The 18,685-nt window shown below is 38.5% G+C and overlaps 1 protein-coding gene across 1 annotated transcript; it reads right to left on the bottom strand.

The window, feature by feature from the left end:
• Positions 1–17,250: 17,250 nt before the first annotated feature.
• On the bottom strand, positions 17,251–18,322 carry LOC145121633 (uncharacterized). Its single transcript, XM_079057350.1, has 3 exons — positions 17,797–18,322; positions 17,508–17,690; positions 17,251–17,396 (listed from the first exon to the last, which is right to left on the bottom strand). The coding sequence occupies exons 1-3, from the start codon at positions 18,320–18,322 to the stop codon at positions 17,251–17,253; spliced, it is 855 nt and encodes a 284-aa protein (XP_078913476.1).
• Between the last annotated feature and the right edge of the window lie 363 nt (positions 18,323–18,685).

Raw genomic sequence — 18,685 nt, forward strand, 5'->3', positions numbered from 1 at the left:
TTTATCACAATTGAGACATTGTTGGGACATTTATACGTGAGTCATTAATTGTATAACTATTGTTTGTTTACGCTACATGTACTTGTAGTGCATTACCATTTTTAGTCTAATCTCCATGACTATGCCCGTATTCTTGAGGTATGTCATGGACAATAATAGCGCTATTGGGTTGACCACCCCGCCTTGGGACGCTAAGGTGATTGATCACACGTGGTTGAGTGTGTATGATGATTAGATGCTCCATCCTATATATATTTATATATATACATATATATATATAGGGTGAGGACTTATTGTTGTTGTTATCAATTGTTAATCAATTTTTGATTTATAAACATTTATCTCAAATACAATTGTTTGGCGACTTCAAAAGAAAACAAATTTCAAATTATAAATGTTTCAACTTCACAATTTTCTCTACTAAAATTTGATTACTCACCAACTCTCGTAGTTGACCTGTTTTTACCCATGGTGCAGATTTGAAGAATGAAGAATGATGAAAAATAGGTTGCGCCTTAGAAATCCACAAGACAATTTAAATTTGATGTAATAAATGTTGTTCGTATTTGGATATGTATTTGTATGTTGTGGATCTTGTTTGCATACTTAGTACTTAATTGAATCTAATCATATTATAACATAGTTGTCATGAGACTTTGAACAATATATCACGCCTTGATCGATTCCGACAAGGATCGGGGTGTGACATTTCACGTGTCGAACCTAGATAAGTGCCTGTCCGATGAGACACTTGCGATTCCCCTCGATAATATCGATTTAAACGAGAGTCTACACTTCGTGTAGGAATAATTTGAACTCATGGACCAGAAAGTTCAAGAGCACGAAACGAACGTCGTATTCGGATAGTGAAGGTTCATTGGGATACCAAACGAGAACTTTAATTCACTTGGGAGCACGAGAATCCAAGGAAACAAAAGTACCCCCATCTCTTTTAGGTCCACGAGTCGTATCGTTATTCTTGAATTTCAGGACAAAATTCCATCTAACGGGGGGATGATGTGACAACCCGAAATTTTTTGCCTTTTAACGCAAGTACAATCAACCTTAAGTCAGGCTCACTCCTGCTATTATTCAGCATTGTTTAGAGTCTGTTTAGGTGTTTTAAGCCTAGTTCATTCAAGGAAGGAGTGTTAGGATATAGCTGTTGAAGTTCAACCATCAAACAAAGCCATAAACTCCATCATGTGGAGTTTATGGCCGTAAACATGGAGTTTACGGCCGTAAACTCAACCATGGCCGTTAACCCTTCCTATATATATGAGAGCACTTCATTCTTCTCATTCGTTTCCTTCCTTGGCTGAAATCTCCCTATTATCTCTCAAGTATCATCGAGACTTCATTCCCGATCTTCATCAAAGGGCCTCCAAAGTGTGAGTACTCTTCCTCTAACTAAGTTGTATGCTAGAAACACTTGATCTACACTTTGAAATCATCTAATTCTCAAGAACAAAAGGAGTTTACGGCCAAGAGCATCTCCCTTGGCCGTAAACCCCTATAAAGGTGCCATTTGAGCCTTAAAATCTTCCTAAGGCTTGGATTTGAGGCTAGAACACTCCCTTGTGCTTTGCAAGACCTTGAATCATCACCAAACTCATCATCAAAGAGAGTTTACGGCCAGGAGTTACACCTTGGCCGTAAACCCTTGTAGTTGTCATGATTTGGACCTTAAACACATCTAGGCCTTTACTAACCATTGGAACACTTGAGCTTTTGAAACCCCATGCCTTTAACACCCAATAAGACACCATTTGGTGAGTTTACAACCATATGGTTTATGTTGTGGCCGTAAACACCTCAACACCCTCCTTTAAGTTGGTCTGTCTCATCTTGTGTAGAGCAATGGTCCCTCAAGATTCCCTAGCCTTCAAACACCCACTTATGCATGTTTGACCATGAGTTTACGGCCGTAAACACATGGCCGTAAACACCAAACCATGGCCTTAAACACCTTTTAGATGAATCACATGTGATTCCAACACTTGGTCAAAGTGTTTCCTAGTCCCGGAAGGTGTTTCCTTGCATTTGGTTGCTTCTAGACACTATATTTATGTCAATATATGCCATTATATGTCATTTAGGACTCGTTAAGTCTCGGGACTTCATTCGTGGAACTTCTCATCCTTACGCGCATATTCGTTGAATCACCCACATCAGGTGAGTTCATACCCCTACGCTTTTTCCGAATTTTCCATGTTTTCAGGGGGGGAATACAAGCAAAAGTACTGGGAAACTTGTGCTCAAAACATATTATTTTGCTTAAGATAACTATATGTTTAGAATGCTTTTAACACATAAAATAGGTTTTACCAAACGATTAAGAAATCAACTCGTAGAAATACTTTTCAAAACTAGGGTAACGAACTTGTGAATCATGTCATAAAATGTATCATTTTATAAAGGATTTCTGCAAATCATAAAACAAAAGGATTTTCCATATTATTACTTGTAAATTTGTTAGTCTAGTTGGAGACACGTCTTTGGTAACACTCACCACAGAAACAGAGTGTAGGACTAGCACTTGTGACCAAAATCTCTTGTAGGGAGAGTGTGACTGTTGTGTATAGATCTATATGAGACTGACTATCCCGCACCTCGCTGCTAGCAACAGTGGGACCGGCAGGTCTACGGGTGACAAAGTCATAAAGGATATTGGCTCCAGTACATGCCATATCAAGTTAATGTATGGTCATGACCCTCACAACGTAGATAGCAGAGATTTACTTTTGTAATAATGAATCAAGCGAACTAACCTCAAAGTAATAACCGATTTAATTACTGAAGGGTATTAATAATAATATCTTCAGGACTTAGTTCATCACGGTTTCCTTTTATTTAGTTTTTTTTAAAGCTAATGTACCTCTCTGGGTGTAACTAGGGTTTTTAAAAGAAAACTGCTTTTATTAATACGAGTATGGTAGATACTTGCATTCCTCAGTTTAAAACGAATAATCAACCATCAACCTTTAGGGAAAATATAGAATTTTGCCAGGATAAACCGGCTATTCAAAACGGATTTGTTTATCATGTAATCAACGGATATTCATATTCATTCCACGACACCTTGGGTTGTACGTATCTTGGTAGGAATCTGGAAGTCATGGAAGGAATGGGTTTTCAAACAGGCTTTTATTAAGAAAATATAGGATTTTCTTGAGGAACACTTTTCAAAAGGATCAAAGAACATTTTCCACCAAAAACTAAACGCTTATGAACTCACCAGCTTTATGCTGATATTCTTTCAAAACTGCTTGTATTCTCAGGAAATCAGTAGACAGGTACAGGCTTTTGGAGAAGTCGGCGCGTTAGAGTCACGTCTTTGGATTTTACTTTTGTTATGAATAAAACCTTATATTAAAACAATGTAAACCTTTTTCAGATATGTATTCAATGTTTGGTTGTGTTTACTATGCTTGCTATGATACAACTGTTGTGACACTACGCATGACGTCAACCACCCCCGAACGTTTCCGCCGTTCTGGTTTGGAGGTGTGACACAAGGAGAGGAGTCTTTCGAGAGAGAGAGTTCATAAGCCAAGGAAACATTGGGAGGAAAATTGACCTTGAATAAATTCAAGAGTCAAGTGGTGAAGGAACCTCAAACCCTAGCAATCAACCTGAGTAGGAAACTCCTGTTGATCCGACTGACGAGTCTGTACCTTTGAGGCGTTCCACGAGATTTAGGAATGCACCTGAGCATTACTATGGTTTCCATATTACTGCGGAAGGTGATACACTTATCAGTGATAACACACTGGTAAGTCTGGATGAACCTAACAGCTACACGGAAGCCATGGCAGGCCCTGAGGCTGCTAAATGGAAAGAGGCTATGGACAACGAGATACAGTCCATGTATGACAATCAAGTTTGGAACTTGGTTGACAATGTACCAGGTCGTAAGACAGTTGGGTGCAAATGAATCTTCAAGAAGACGACCGACATGGATGGTAATGTACACACTTATAAGGCGCGACTGGTTGCAAAGGGCTTTTCTCAAACTCCAGGAGTTGATTATGATGAGACCTTTTCACCAGTAGCAAAGACTAAGTCTATTAGGGTTATGTTAGCCATTGCTGCATTTCATGATTATGAAATATGGAAAATGGATGTCAAAACCGCTTTCCTTAATGGAAAGTTGGCTGAGGATGTTTACATGAGTCAGCCAGAGGGTTTTGTCAGTACAGAGTACCCTAATAGAGTGTGTAAGCTTGAAAAATCCATCTATGGATTGAAACAAGAACCTCGCAGATGGAATCTTTGTTTCGATGAGAAAGTCAAAGAGTTTGGCTTTTTGAGGAGCGAAGATGAATCTTGTGTATATGTCAAGGCTAGTGGGATTATAGTCAGCTTTTTGGTATTGTATGTGGATGACATACTACTCATGGGAAATGACATCCCAACTCTGCAAGAAGTAAAGTCCTGGCTTGGGAAGTGTTTCGCTATGAAGGACCTTGGTGAAGCTGCCTATATCCTAGGGATAAGGATTTTGAGAGACTGAAGTAAAAGACTAATTGGACTTAGTCAGATTACCTACTTGGATAAGGGGCTGAATAGGTTCAGCATGCAGAATTCCAAGAAAGGAGAGTTACCGATCTAGAGTAACGCCAGATTGAGTAAGACTCAGAGCCCGAGTACAGAGGCTGAGATAGCTGAGATGAGTCGAGTACCGTATGCTTCCACTGTATGCTCGATCATGTATGCTATGACTTGTACTCGTCCTGATGTGGCCTTTTCTTTGAGCATGGTCAGCAGATATGTGGGGAACCCTGACAAGGCTCACTAGACTGCGGTAAAGAACATTCTCAAGTATTTGCAAAAAGACTAAGGACTGGATCCTTACCCTTGGTGGGAGTGATGACTTGAGACTAGTAGGGTATAGTGATGCTAGCTTCCAGACTGATAGGGATAATTTCCGCTCTCAGTCAGGCTGGGTCTTTACCTTAAACAGATGAGCAGTTACTTGGAACAGTTCCAAGCAGGAGACGTGGCTGATTCAACTTGCGAATCAGAGTATATAGCAGCAAGCGAGGCAACAAAGGAGGCTATATGGCTAAAGAACTTCAATGGAAACCTTGGAGTTGTACCAACAATAAAGGAGTCTATGGAGATTTTCTATTATAGTGAAAGTGTAGTTGCCTTAGCCAAGGAACCAATGGATCATGGAAGATCCAGACACATCGACAGAAAATACCATTTCATCAGACATCGAATAGAAGAAGGAGTCCTCGTGGCAAAGAGGGTATCATCGGATGAGAACCCAGCAGATCCCCTCACGAAGGGACTGGGTAGGGTTAAGCATCTTCAGCATGCAAGGCGCATAGGGCTAAAGGATGATATTCGTTTTTGAAATTAGATAGCTTTGAAATTTGTAAAGCATCTTCAATTATCTTAAATGGCGTATCATCATCATCTCAGTTCCGTGAGACCTTGAAAGAGCTACGATTGCTGATCGGTTCATGAAGTCATTCTTGCAGTTATAGTTATTAGACTTATCCAAGTGGGAGACTGTTGGATTAGGTGTCTAAGTTCATAACTATCTCTGGAATGTACTTGACCTGGTTGGCATGGTCCATTTGGGTTGCATGACATTGCAACACTTGGATAGACTAAATGAGAGAAAGGACACTTAAGGTTTATTAATATATTATAAGTTCTAATATATTTATAATATTATTTAATTAGTATTGATCAAGAATTAATTTAGTGATCAAAATTGAGACTAATTAAATATATGGGGTTGATTGTGTAAATCATCCATTCTTATATAGTGGGCTAATGATCCATGATTTATTAAGTTGGGCTAAAACCCATAAGGTGCTCCATGGATAGTCCATGGAGGTTATAAACCCATGGATCATGGAATATGGAAATCCATGTCAATTACGGTTTACATGGTCTAACCCTACTTGTGACACAACTATAAAAGGACCCCATGGGCTACCAAAATCGGTACTATGTTTAGAACAAGAGGGCTAGCCGATTTTGAGTGAGTGTGGACTTCTCTCAAAGTTATTCCAAGTGTTGTGGTGTTGTGTGAAACATTTGAGGCGTCACACTTGAGGTGCTAGGCTCACAAAGTTCTCAAGGAATCCAAGCAACAAAAAGGTATGTTCTTCTTCTAGTTTTTGTGTTTCAAAGTTCCCCATGCCATGCTAGTTAGGTTAAGAACCTTGGAAAATCAAATTTGCATGTATCTTAGTAAAACATAGATCCAAGGTTTATAGGGTTGCATGTACACCTTAGAAGTGTTAGAATGCTCAAAACCCTTCAATATCATCATTCAGACCAATGCTCCTCGCATGCTGAATGTGCTTAATCCTACTCAGACCCTTTGTGAGGGGATATGCAAGATTCTCTTCTGACGATACCCTTTTGACGACGATGAGTCCTTCTTCTACCCGATGTCTGATGAAGTGATATTTCCTGTCGATATGTCTGGATCTTCCATGATCCCTTGGTTAAGGCAACCGCTCCTTCATTATCACAGAAAATATCCATGGGCTCCTTTATGACTGGCACAACTCCAAGGTCTCCAATGAAGTTCTTCAACCATATAGTCTCCTTTGACGCCTCGCTCGCGGCTATATACTTTGACTCACACGTTGAATCAGCCATGGTCTCCTGCTTGGAACTTTTCCAAGTTACTGCTCTTCCGTTGAGTGTAAACACCCAACTAGACTGAGAATGGAAATTTTCTCAGTCTGTCTGAAAACTGGCGTCACTATAAGCAGTAATTTTCAAGTCATCACTGCCACCAAGAACAAGGACCCGTTCCTTAGTTCTTCGTAAGTACTTAAGAATATTCTTTACGGATATCCAGTGAGCTTTACCTGAGTTCCTTTGATATCGGCTGGCCATGCTCAAAGCAAAAGCCACATCAGGGCGAGTACATGTCATATCATACATGATCGAGCCAACGGCGGAAGCATATGATACTCGACTCATTTCTGCCATCTCGGCATCGGTACTCAGACTCTGAGTCTTACTCAGTTTGGTATTGCTTCGGATAGACAACTCTCTCTTCTTGGAATTCACCATGCTAAAACTCTTTAACACTTTATCCAAGTAAGTACTTTAATTAAGTCCAATTATTCTTTTACTCCTATTTCTCAAAATCCTTATTCCCAGAATATAAGCAGCCTCTCCTAGATCCTTCATAGCGAAACACTTTCCAAGCCAGGACTTAACTTCCTGCAGGGTTGGAATGTCGTTTCCTATAAGGAGTATGTCATCAACATATAATACTAGGAAGCTAACTATACTCCCACTGACTTTGACATATACACATGACTCATCCTTACTCCTAGAGAAGCCAAACTCTTTGACCTTTTCATCAAAGAAAATATTCCATCTGCGAGAAGCTTGCTTCAATACATAGATCGATTTCTAAAGATTACACACTCTATTGGGGTATTTAGCATCCACAAAACCTTCTGGCTGACACATGTAAACATCTTCAGCCAGCTTCCCATTAAGGAAAGTGGTTTTGACATCCATCTGCCAGATTTCATAATCATGAAACGTAGTTATGGCTAACATAACCCTAATAGACTTGATCTTGGCCACTGGTGAGAAGGTCTCATCGTAGTCAACCCCCGGGGTTTGAGTAAAGCCCTTCACAACCAGACGTGCCTTGAACGTGTGCACCTTTCCATCCATGTCGGTCTTCTTCTTGAAGATCCATTTGCCCCCAACTGTCTTACGACCTGGTACATTGTCAACCAAGTTCCAAACTTGATTGCCATACATGGAATGGATCTCGCTGTCCATTGCCTCTTTCAATTTGGTAGACTCAGGGCTCGCCATGGATTCCTTGTAGCTAGAAGGCTCATCCAAATTTACCAGTGTACTATCACTGCTAAACGTATCACCATCCGTAGTAATATGAAAACCATAAAACTCCGGTGCCAATTTAACTCGAGTGGAACGCCTAAGAGGTAACAATTCGTCAATTGGTTCAACATGAATTTCTTCCTCGGGTTGAGCGCTAATGTTAGAGGTTCCTTCATCACTTGACTCTTGAATTTCTTCAAGATCAATTATACTCCCACTGTCCTCTTTGCATATGAGTTCCCTCTCGTAGAAAACTCCCCTTCGTGCTACGAAGACCACGTTTTCACTAGGTCGGTAGAACAGGTATCCAAAGGACTTCTGTGGGTAGCCGATGAAAATACACCGCTCACTTCGAGGTTCACGCTCTTCGTGAGTCTCTCATCTAACAAAAGCTTCACAACCCCAAACCTTGATATGTGCCGACGAGGGAACCTTCCCTGTCCACATCTCGTGAGGTGTTTTGGCAACCTTCTTTGTCGGGAGTAGATTAAGGATATGAGCGGTAGTCTCTAAGGCATACCCCCAGAACGATATCGGAAGATAAAATCGACTCATCATGGAACGAACCATGTCCAACAGAGTTCGATTACGCCTCTCAGCCACACCACTAAGCTGCAGTGTCCTAGGAGGTGTCAATTGTGAAACAATTCCACATTTCTTAAGATAGTCGTGGAACTCGATACTGAGATACTCACCACCCCTATCGGATCTGAGCATCTTGATCTTCCTGCCCAATTGATTCTCAACTTCATGTTTAAACTCTTTGAACTTTTCAAAGGTTTCTGACTTATGCTTGATTAAGTAGATATATCCATATCTACTATAATCATCACTAAAAGTCACATAAAATCGATTCGCATCCCTTGTGGCGGATCTGAAGGGCCCATACACATTGGTGTGTATGAGATCCAACAATCCCTCACCTCTTTCACAAGTACCAGTGAAAGGTGATTTAGTCATCTTTCCAAGCAAACAAGATTCGCATGTATCATGTGACCTAAGGTCAAATGATTCCAACACTCCATCCTTTTGGAGTTGGGTAATGCGCTTCTTGTTGACATGTCCAAGACGACAATGCCACAAGCATGCTTTGTCTAAACCATTAGACGAATCAATGTGCAACAAACTATTTCCTAAATTGTCTACAACAATCTCAGTTTCATATACACCATCACAAGGAAATGCTTCAAAATAAAATAAACCATTATAATAAGCATTAATAGAACCATTTTCATTATTAAATGAAAATCTAAAACCTTGTCTGTACAAACCATGAAAAGAAATAATATTCCTCGTCATTTCTGACAAGTAGCAACAATTGTTCAAGTCTAAACAATATCCACTACTAAGCTTTAAAGAATAAACGTCGATCTTGGTAACAGGTGACGGTCTCCTATTGCCCATTATCAGGTTCATCTTCCCAAGCTCCACATTCCTACTTTCTCTTAGTCCCTACAAGTTAGAGCAAATGTCAAAACCACATCCTGTATCAAGGACCTAAGAATAAGAATGCAATGAATTTTTAGACAAAATAGTGTAAATACCTGCCGAGGAAGGCTTGATCTTGCCATCCTTGATGTCCTGCAGGTACTTAGGGCAGCTTCTCTTCCAATGCCCCTTGTCTTGGCAGTAGAAACAGATTGCATATTTTGGATCTGAGGCATGGGGAGAAAAACCGGACTTTGCTTTGGATCCACTAGAAGCGGACCCATCATGAGACTTTCCCTTCTAGCTTTTAGAGGGAGCTTTCCTCTTTTTCCCCTTTCCTTGTCCAATAGGCAGGACTGGAGCAGCATTAGGAGTAGGAGTGGATTCGATACTTTTTCTTTTTAATCCACTTTCAATAGTTCTTAGAAGGCCTTGAATCTTGCTTAATGTGACTTCCTCACTGCTCATATGATAAGTCATTTTGAACTAATCATACCTAGGAGGCAAAGAGTGTAGGACTATGTCAATGGCCAACTCTTCATCAAAGTTCACATTCAACTTCAATAGACGGTCCACATAGCGTTGCATCCTTTGCAGGTGGACCGCGATGGACTCTCCATCTTTCATCTTGGTGGTGATGAATGACCTGACTATTTCGTACCTCTCTTGACGCGCTCTTTGATGGTACTTCTCTATCAAGTCCTTACACATCTCGTAAGGCCAATAGTCCTTGTAGAACCGCTGTATCTCAAGAGTCATATTGGCTACCATAATGCAAGACACTTTAGTAGCCTCCTTGCAGTGAGCCCAATGCTCAACTATCTCTTCGGAAGTTGCTTTGGTTTCGTCTTTCTCGTTCAACTCCTTGTCAAGGACGTATTCCTTGTCCTCATAACAAAAGGTCATTAGAATGTTTTAGATCCAATAATTGAAATTGGAACCATCGAATGTTATCCTCACGCAAATGTTCAAGAGCGAGAAAGAGTTAGCAGAGATGTTGGAGGAACCGGAAGCGTTGTTGGAAGTTGACATCTGCAAAAGAAGAAGGACAAGTTTTGATTAGATAAGGAATCCTTAATATAACACCCAAAATGAAATATTAAGGCTAGGATCCAACACAATAATTCAAAATTCAGAAGAAGGATGTCGTAATCCAATTGTAATTATTTGAAGGTAGGTAAATGACGATCTACCAATTCCACCACAAAACACGGAATTAAAAGAATTAGGTTTTAAATGAAATGAAATTCCTAGATTATTTAAGATTCATTGAACTATTCAATGTCATGTTTAATCTCGATTATTCCTTTCAAGTTTGTGACTGGAATACCGAGGATCACAAACAAGGTGTGAATAACCATGTAAATTAGCTTGGTACTCTCGATGTCATTTACCACCTAATCAATGTGCCGGTGAACCACACACGCTCCATTGATCAATGATAATTTACGAGTTACCCATTTCCACTCTTTGTTAGTCCAACTTAGTGTGTCGGTTAACCACACACGCTCCACTAATGACTTGACAAAGTGCAATGTGCAATTTCATGAATTAGCATCAAATTCACATTTTTCTAAAGTAACTAAGATTGAGAATTTATAAAAACGTTTAGTTACTTTATATTTATCCTTATACTTATAAATGAAGATTAATGTCATATCCTACGCGTTCGGCTAACGACCCTCTACCAATCAAGGAAGCGGTGGGTGAGAGTGGACACCCATTCAACCGCCATTTTATAGGCGGTTTCCTTATACCCCCTTATAGACCGGCTTCGTGAATGAGGCCTACTAACGGTAAGACTGACCTTTTCTTATATATATATATATATATATATATATATATATATATATATTAAACTTTTAATATTATAATAGTATAAGGGTGTATTTTAAACTTTTAAAATACTAGGATTTTAGAATTTAATATTTCAAAATTAAACTTTTAATTAAATTTTAAATTCCAAAACTAAAGGGTGTAATTTGAAACTTTTCAAAGTTACTTGATCAAATTTTAAATAATTAAATTAATCAAATAATTTTGTCATTGTCTTAAATTTGACCAAATCAATCTTATTTGATAAGGAAATCAGATTACCATTCAGAAAAATCAATTTAAGGCATTAAAAACGAATTATGGTAATTATATATCCTAATCCAAACAAGATTTGAAAATCGAAATCAGGCATCCGACGAGTCAACTCGTCGAGTCAGGCTATGAACTCGTCGAGTTGCTCAAACTCGTCGAATTCCTCAATGAACTCGTCGAGTTCAGCAGACAGAATGCAAATTCTGTTTGCTTCAGCTTTGGACAAATCACAAGAGCATTAAATTCAATTGAAAAACATCCTAGGCTATGATACCACTGATGGGTTTTGAGCATAACAACATCCTATGTGTTCATGCAACCCTAATTGCTTTGGATCTAAGTTTTTCACTAATTAAACATGCAAAAGAAATTCCAAAGCAATAACTCTGGATCTAACATATACAATTCGAAATTCACATATGAAAAGGGTTAAGAAGATTACCTTGCTTGTTATATTGTAATAACAAGAATTCCTAGCTTGATCTTGACCTTTGAAAGCTTTAGTGCCCCAAATGTTGCACCTCTAATGGCTCACAAACACTTGTAGCAAAAGGATGAGAAGGAGAGAGAGAGGAGAAGACACTAAGAATTTCGGCTAGGGTTTCTTCAAGGAAACAATGGCCGGAAATCCTTGGTGAAGGGGTCCTTAAATAGCTGAGGTTGTTAGGGTTTTCAGGTGGAAACCCAAACCTCTTACTTAGGCCCTAAGCAGTCCATGTACTTCCCCTTCTAGAGGCCATGGACGAATTCTATAGGGCCTCCTTATAGAAATTCGTCCACCCCATCCAAAAGGAGTCCAGCAGCCCAGTTTTGCAACTATCAATGATTTGCAAAAACAGTCCTCGTTCTTTTAATCAGTTCCTTTGATCCGAAAATTAATTCCAATTAATTTCTGATCAAATACTAATTAAATAATATGATTTCTAATTAATATATTATTCTCATAATATATTAATAAATCATTTATTAACCTCTTTCTCCACAAGTCACCCTGTCAAGTTGCTAAAGTGAAGGCAACCCAAAAGGACCATGCTACTATCAAATCAAATTCATGCCAATTATAGTTATGGGCTTAGACACCTAATCTGACACATACTACCTTCCACCCCTATCCGTAGTCGATTCAGAATTCATCCTAAGGTCCTAATGTACCAAACTAGACCATTCCTAGGTGTGCTAATACCTACTTCTCCCATACCACTGGTTGCTTTTGTGCATGCTTGTTGTACACAATACGGGGTCAGATGGACTGTCGAATAATCGACTCTGCTCTAAGTCAACAACCAAACAAGGAACATGAAGTAAGGCTAAGTCGATCATTCTAAGGATATTTAATCCCGACCATACACAAATAATCAACATACACGCAACAATAACACAATCAAGTAACATATAGCAAGCAGTTCCCTATATCATAAGGCATCACCGAAATCAGACACTTCTGTCCAACAGTCCTTATAAGAACCCTAGATTATCCACTGGCATGTTTTCTAATAGTTCGCATATCAACAAAGTCAAAACTCGGCACATATAACAAGTATGGGTGTTTTGGGAACCACTCTCTTGTTCGGGCTCTGACTGACTGTACATACCGCATCTTCCTGTAAAACCAAAGTTAAGTCAAGGTCCACGTTCCCGATCCCAAGCCAACAATCAAACATGAACATGACAAGAGACTGAGCCCATGTCCCTAACCTAACCCTTTATTGTAAGTTTAAAAAAAACATTTTTGTGAAAATTCTCGGATCCTAGTTTGAGACTGGATTCACACTAGTGTTCCTCCAATTCGCTTAAACCAGGGCTCTGATACCAACTTGTACCGTCCCATTTTCACAACCAAAAATTTTCATTTTATTAAAGTAAAACTTCCCAATTATAAATCCATTATTAAGAAAACCGTTTATTTCAAAATACATTTATTAAAAATCAGAGTAATATAAGAAACGTGGAATCCTCAATATTGTTGATGAGTGTGTATAATATCGCCTTTGCCTTCCCATGATCACTGATAAAACCCGAAAAAGATAAACATCTAGGTAAGCATATAACTTAGTGAGTTCCACCAAAATACCCCACATGATAAACATACAATCATGCATAACGACACATAATCATCGGATTGGAATGCCCAGGCCCAATCAGTCCTCAGACTGGAATGCCAACATGCAACGGGTCCAATCAGACATCGAGTTGGAATACCCAGGGTTTGTTGGCCTACTGCCTCAACCCAACTACTCTTCCCGAGCCTCCATGTCTACTGCTTACAACTAGCCCGCACCGAGTATCTTGGCCTACAGCACAAAGCAGGACCGCCTCAACCCACTACCACCATATGTCGACACATAAACAATCAATGATCAATTAGGAGCATAATACATGCAAACATCAATCATACAACTCACTACCGCCTACTAGTCCTCTCACAACATACTATCCTGCTACCAACTAACCTCTATTAAATGCGTAAACATAAGTAATCAGAGGTGAGATAGCCACCCGAACAGATGATCCTACTCTAGAGCCACAACCAAACAAGGAACATGCAAGAAAGCCTGGATCAAGAGTTCTCAGGCTATCCTACATGACTAGATACATCCCCTAGGGCACTCCACTAGATGATAACAAATATACCACTACTATAGTGTCCTATCATATAAGGATATATACACAAATCTAGCAGATTACTATAGCACAACAACATCCTATATACCAAATATACAAATCTAACATATCACCACATCATAACAACATCCTATATACCAGGATACATAACCTAGTGGACCGATATTGGTGCCTTAGACCCACAAGTACAATGAGGAAAACTCATCTGAATCGAAGAACTCTGAAACACTGTGATATGATCTCTTTTCTACACTATTTGCGCCCACGAATCCACTCAAGAAGAAAATTCAAGGTGAACAACGTCTGGATCTACAAGATCCAATGCAACCAACACTTATCCAATGGGCTCCTATTTCTACAAGATGCACCAAGAACACTTAGAAACACCTTATTTTGCTCACAAAGCTCAAACTAGGGCTAGGGTTTCAAGGGAGGACGTTGGAGAGGTAGAGGCTAAGAATGGAAATGGTTTGGGGAAGTTAAGGAGCTTAAATAGGGCTCGAAACCCCAAAATTAGGGTTTGGGCTCTGATTATGTACCCCCAGCATACTCCTGGTACGCCCAACATACTAGGTTGAATCTCAACGATCATCCATGCCTAGTTTGCCCATCGTACACCCTATACACCCAACATACTAGACTAAACCCAAAACCTTCCTAACTTCTAACGGTCATAATCTCTTCATTCTAACTCCATTTTCGATGATATTTATATCAATGGAAAGGTACTGAAGACCCCAAAATATTTTTTGGATATATTGGACTAAAAACTTCTCGAACAAAAATCCTTATTTCATGCAAGAACCCGGCCTATAACTTTCCCCTTTCTATCCTTCGGCCCGAAACACAATTCAGAGGTTAAGATCTCGCAACCATCATTGCCTCCTTCCAAAAGGTCTAAAAATTACCTCCTTAAGGCCCAAAGCCTTTACACAAGCGACTTCCGGGTAACGACCCTGAAATAAGAAATGACAGGAAACGGGATGTTACATTCGGGTCCTCTTATCTACACATCGATTTATTTTTTTAAAGACTTCTTGTTTGATAATCGAACGATTGTAATGACTTCTTGTTAGATGATCGAACAATAAAAAAATATCAGTTAGCACTTCTTCTTGCAACCCTAAAAATCTAGGGAAACTAAGTAATCTAACCACTTTCTAATGTTATTTTAAAAACAATAACCATTTTTTTTTAAAAATGACCACAAAGTCAAGAATGGGTCATTTCAGATCTGTATGTCGAAATCGATAATGGGTATAAGATCTGACCCGATATTGTGGTCCTTCTATAAATACCATTTCAAAGTTCGTTTCAAAGTTACAAGTTTCAGACTACATATTGGACACCATTTTGACCCAAGTCATTTCGGACTACTAAATGCAACTCCAAATGTCTTCTAGCGATGAAGAATATCATTTTTTATATGTAAGTTTCCATTATCTCTATAATTATGTATTTAATATAGATTATATGATAAACCCTACATTTGGTTAGTAGCAATTATGTAGGTATTATTTGTTTTTCTATGATTTTTGGTGGTGTAAAGGCAATTATCGGATTACATTATGTTATATATGTATGCTAGATCAAAAAAATCTTACAAATATCCTCATTTTTACTAGTCTGGAATCCGTATAACACGTCGCAAATACTTAAAACTCATCTGAAATATGAGGAACAATTCCGGAATATGAATCCATAATGATTTTATCCGGAATTGTGATCTGGAACATACATACAAAATGCCTAATTAATGGTTCTTTTGATTGTAGAGTGGCAGAACATGCGAAGCGGTTGTGACAACAATCTATAGGCCTGACCTGGGGTGAGAAATCATGGCCTGTTTACAAAACTGACCAATTTTTATGGCAATGTTTAGGCATTCATGTTTTGATGATTATGTGAACATGCCGATTGGTGTGGAATGTCACCCTTTACTTTGTCACTATCTTATGTGCAAAGAGTATACTACTTTACCTCCAGTTAACCTACATGAGCTTCTATTTCCGATACACGACTATCAAGTTTGCTTCGACAGGGAAGCATTCTTCCTGATTATCGGCTTGTGGTTCGGGGACTATTCTCCCTACTTCTGATTCTGCATAATTTGGAGATTGTGTATTTCCATTTGTGCCGCCTTCACGGTCGGTGAGAATGGCTGACCTTGTGCACGTGTTCAGTGACTTACTTCATCAATTACAAGATGCAGACATGGTGAGATTCTCCATGTTGTATATGCTAAAGCATGGATTTTTGGGGAAATACCCTCAAAAACCAGTTAATAATGAACTTCTTGCAATTGTCTCTAAATTAGACGAATTTAACATGTATACAATTATTTACATACATCGATACATCAAATGATACATATACTTATTAAGTGCAATTGTTGACACATGTACCCATGAAGCAGAGTGATATGGGATTTCACTTACAAACAACTGCATACTGTCTTTGATAAGATTGAGGGGCATTTGAACCCCAACGAGCCAAGAGTCGACAGTAGACATACATATACTTTGTAGGGATATGATTGTTTTTAATCAACAAGTATTGTAAATTCATTATTTTGGTTAGTTGTTTGACATCTTAATTTTGTAGATTTGGATCATGGAGACATTTCCTAAAAATAGTATAGCTGGTTCCCTTATACCGGGTGTTATCCCTCATGTAGTTGCATACCCTAGGATGAGGCGTTTACAAGCTCCTGATTGTGAACAAATTCTTGATGTTAGAACTGTATTTATCATAGTTCACCTTATAATCTGTACGTTTCAATGAGAAAATAACATAACTAAACCTTTATATATTGTTTTATGTAACGTCCCCCAACGAATTGTTTTTGCCTACTCAGCAGGAGCGTGGTACTTTTTGGTGGACTGAGAGTGCCCCATGGATAGATGTTGCAGATTACCCTGATATTTGAATTATGATATATGTTTTAAACAATTTCTTATGTATGTTTTAAACAATTTCATTATCACGATGTAGCAAAAACAAGTTTATCCTTCCAAACAACATTTTCTAGAATATTCTAATTTCATACTAACATCACTATAGGTTTTTTAGATCAACAGTATTATACCGTTGATTACTTTTTTGACTAGTTTTGACGTTAGATCTACTCTTTGACTTAGCTTTACTTTTGACACTTGACTTGGTCCTACTTGAAGATTCATTTTTTGTTGAATTAGAAAGAAACTGAGCGTCACAGTTTCTGCTTGTGTGACCGATCCTTTGGCAACTACTGCATTTTTTCTAAATTAAACCTTCACCTTGGGAAGGGTTACAATTATAGTTTTGTGGTCGCCCGACTTGTCGTTTGTCCATCAATGGTGGTAATACAACCATGACTTCATCCGTTTCTTCGTATTCAGATGGAACTGGCACAAGAAACACAATCTCTATATATGTTGATCGATATATTTCCATTTTGAAGTATGATGAAACTTATGTACTGCAATGTTGATATCTCAGTTCCTTGAATACTGCCATAGCATGAGAACAAGGTATACCTGAAAATTGGCATCTCCCACACGTGCAACAACACGATTCCAGTTTTACTATACCATTTTTCATTTGGTCAGTCACCTCATATCTACTTTGATCAGTCTGGTATACCCGAAAACCAGAGGATTTGTTGATCCTCCTATCGATAACCTTCTCAGCATACTCAGTAATGTCTTTTTTGTTTTCAGCTATACAAAACATTTACGTATATCTTGTCATGCACAATAAATTATAGTACAATTCTCATGGAAGTATTATAATATAAATAATTACCTCCAACATTACGTCGTTAACACCACCATTGTTGCATAGTTGCTCGAAAGAAATCAATCAACATTGTTATTGGTAGTTTTTGTGCGTCTCTTGATAACGCATTGATGGACTCGACGCTTTTTGATGTCATAATATTATACTGAACCACAGGGAAAAACAACCTTACCCAATTCTCATAACCGATTGTGTCTATCCATGTACGACAATCTTCGTTTAGGGCATGACGTAGCCTACCTAATATTTTTTTGAAATCAGACTGTCGGTAAGCTTTTGCAGCCTCCCAAAACAAAATCTTGTTTATCTCTTGTCTGTCGATCTTCATTCTCATAATCATCAACAAATGGCAAAAACAGAGTCTGTGATATGCGTGCGGAAACACAACTTGAATGACCATTTCAATTGAATTGGCTTTATCTGATATGATAGCCAAAGAGGGCATGTCCCCAATACATTCTTTAAGTCTTGATAAAAACCATATCCATGAATCATTGCTTTCAGTTTTCCCAACACCAAATGCAATAGAGAGGATTTGGTTATTAACATCCATGCTTACTGCTAGGAACATCGTGCCTAAGTATTTCTCTTTAAGGTGTAAACCGTTAATGATAATAATAGGACGAAAACATGTTTGAAACCCTCAAATCTACAAAATAATTATTGTTGATATATTATTCATTAAAGTGAACACATGTGTAGCAACAATAAATTTAAAGAACTCACTATATAAGAAAATATTACCGCGCAACCGATAGCCATGAAAATGTATTCAAATTTGTTGTCATAACTTAACTTTATATGTGCAACCGTCCCCAGGTTCTTCTTCTCCAAATTATAATAATATAAAGGAAGTCTTTGAAAGCTTTCTTCAGGGGTCATTTTCAACAAATTTAGAGCATACATTTTAGCACTC

This window comes from Lactuca virosa, chromosome 6 (genome assembly GCF_052849685.1).
Source record: "Lactuca virosa cultivar CGN04683 chromosome 6, Lactuca_virosa_CGN04683_v6, whole genome shotgun sequence".
Lineage (NCBI taxonomy): Eukaryota > Viridiplantae > Streptophyta > Magnoliopsida > Asterales > Asteraceae > Lactuca > Lactuca virosa.

What these genes read in the sequence shown, in the direction of transcription:
- LOC145121633 (XM_079057350.1), bottom strand. Translation starts at nt 18,322, where the DNA reads ATGGATGTTAATAACCAAATCCTCTCTATTGCATTTGGTGTTGGGAAA. An exon ending in AACTATGCAACAATGGTGGT is followed by an intron (nt 17,691 to 17,796) that starts GTTAACGACGTA and finishes TGTTTTGTATAG; the next exon opens with CTGAAAACAAAAAAGACATT. An exon ending in TGGGAGATGCCAATTTTCAG is followed by an intron (nt 17,397 to 17,507) that starts GTATACCTTGTT and finishes CAACATATATAG; the next exon opens with AGATTGTGTTTCTTGTGCCA.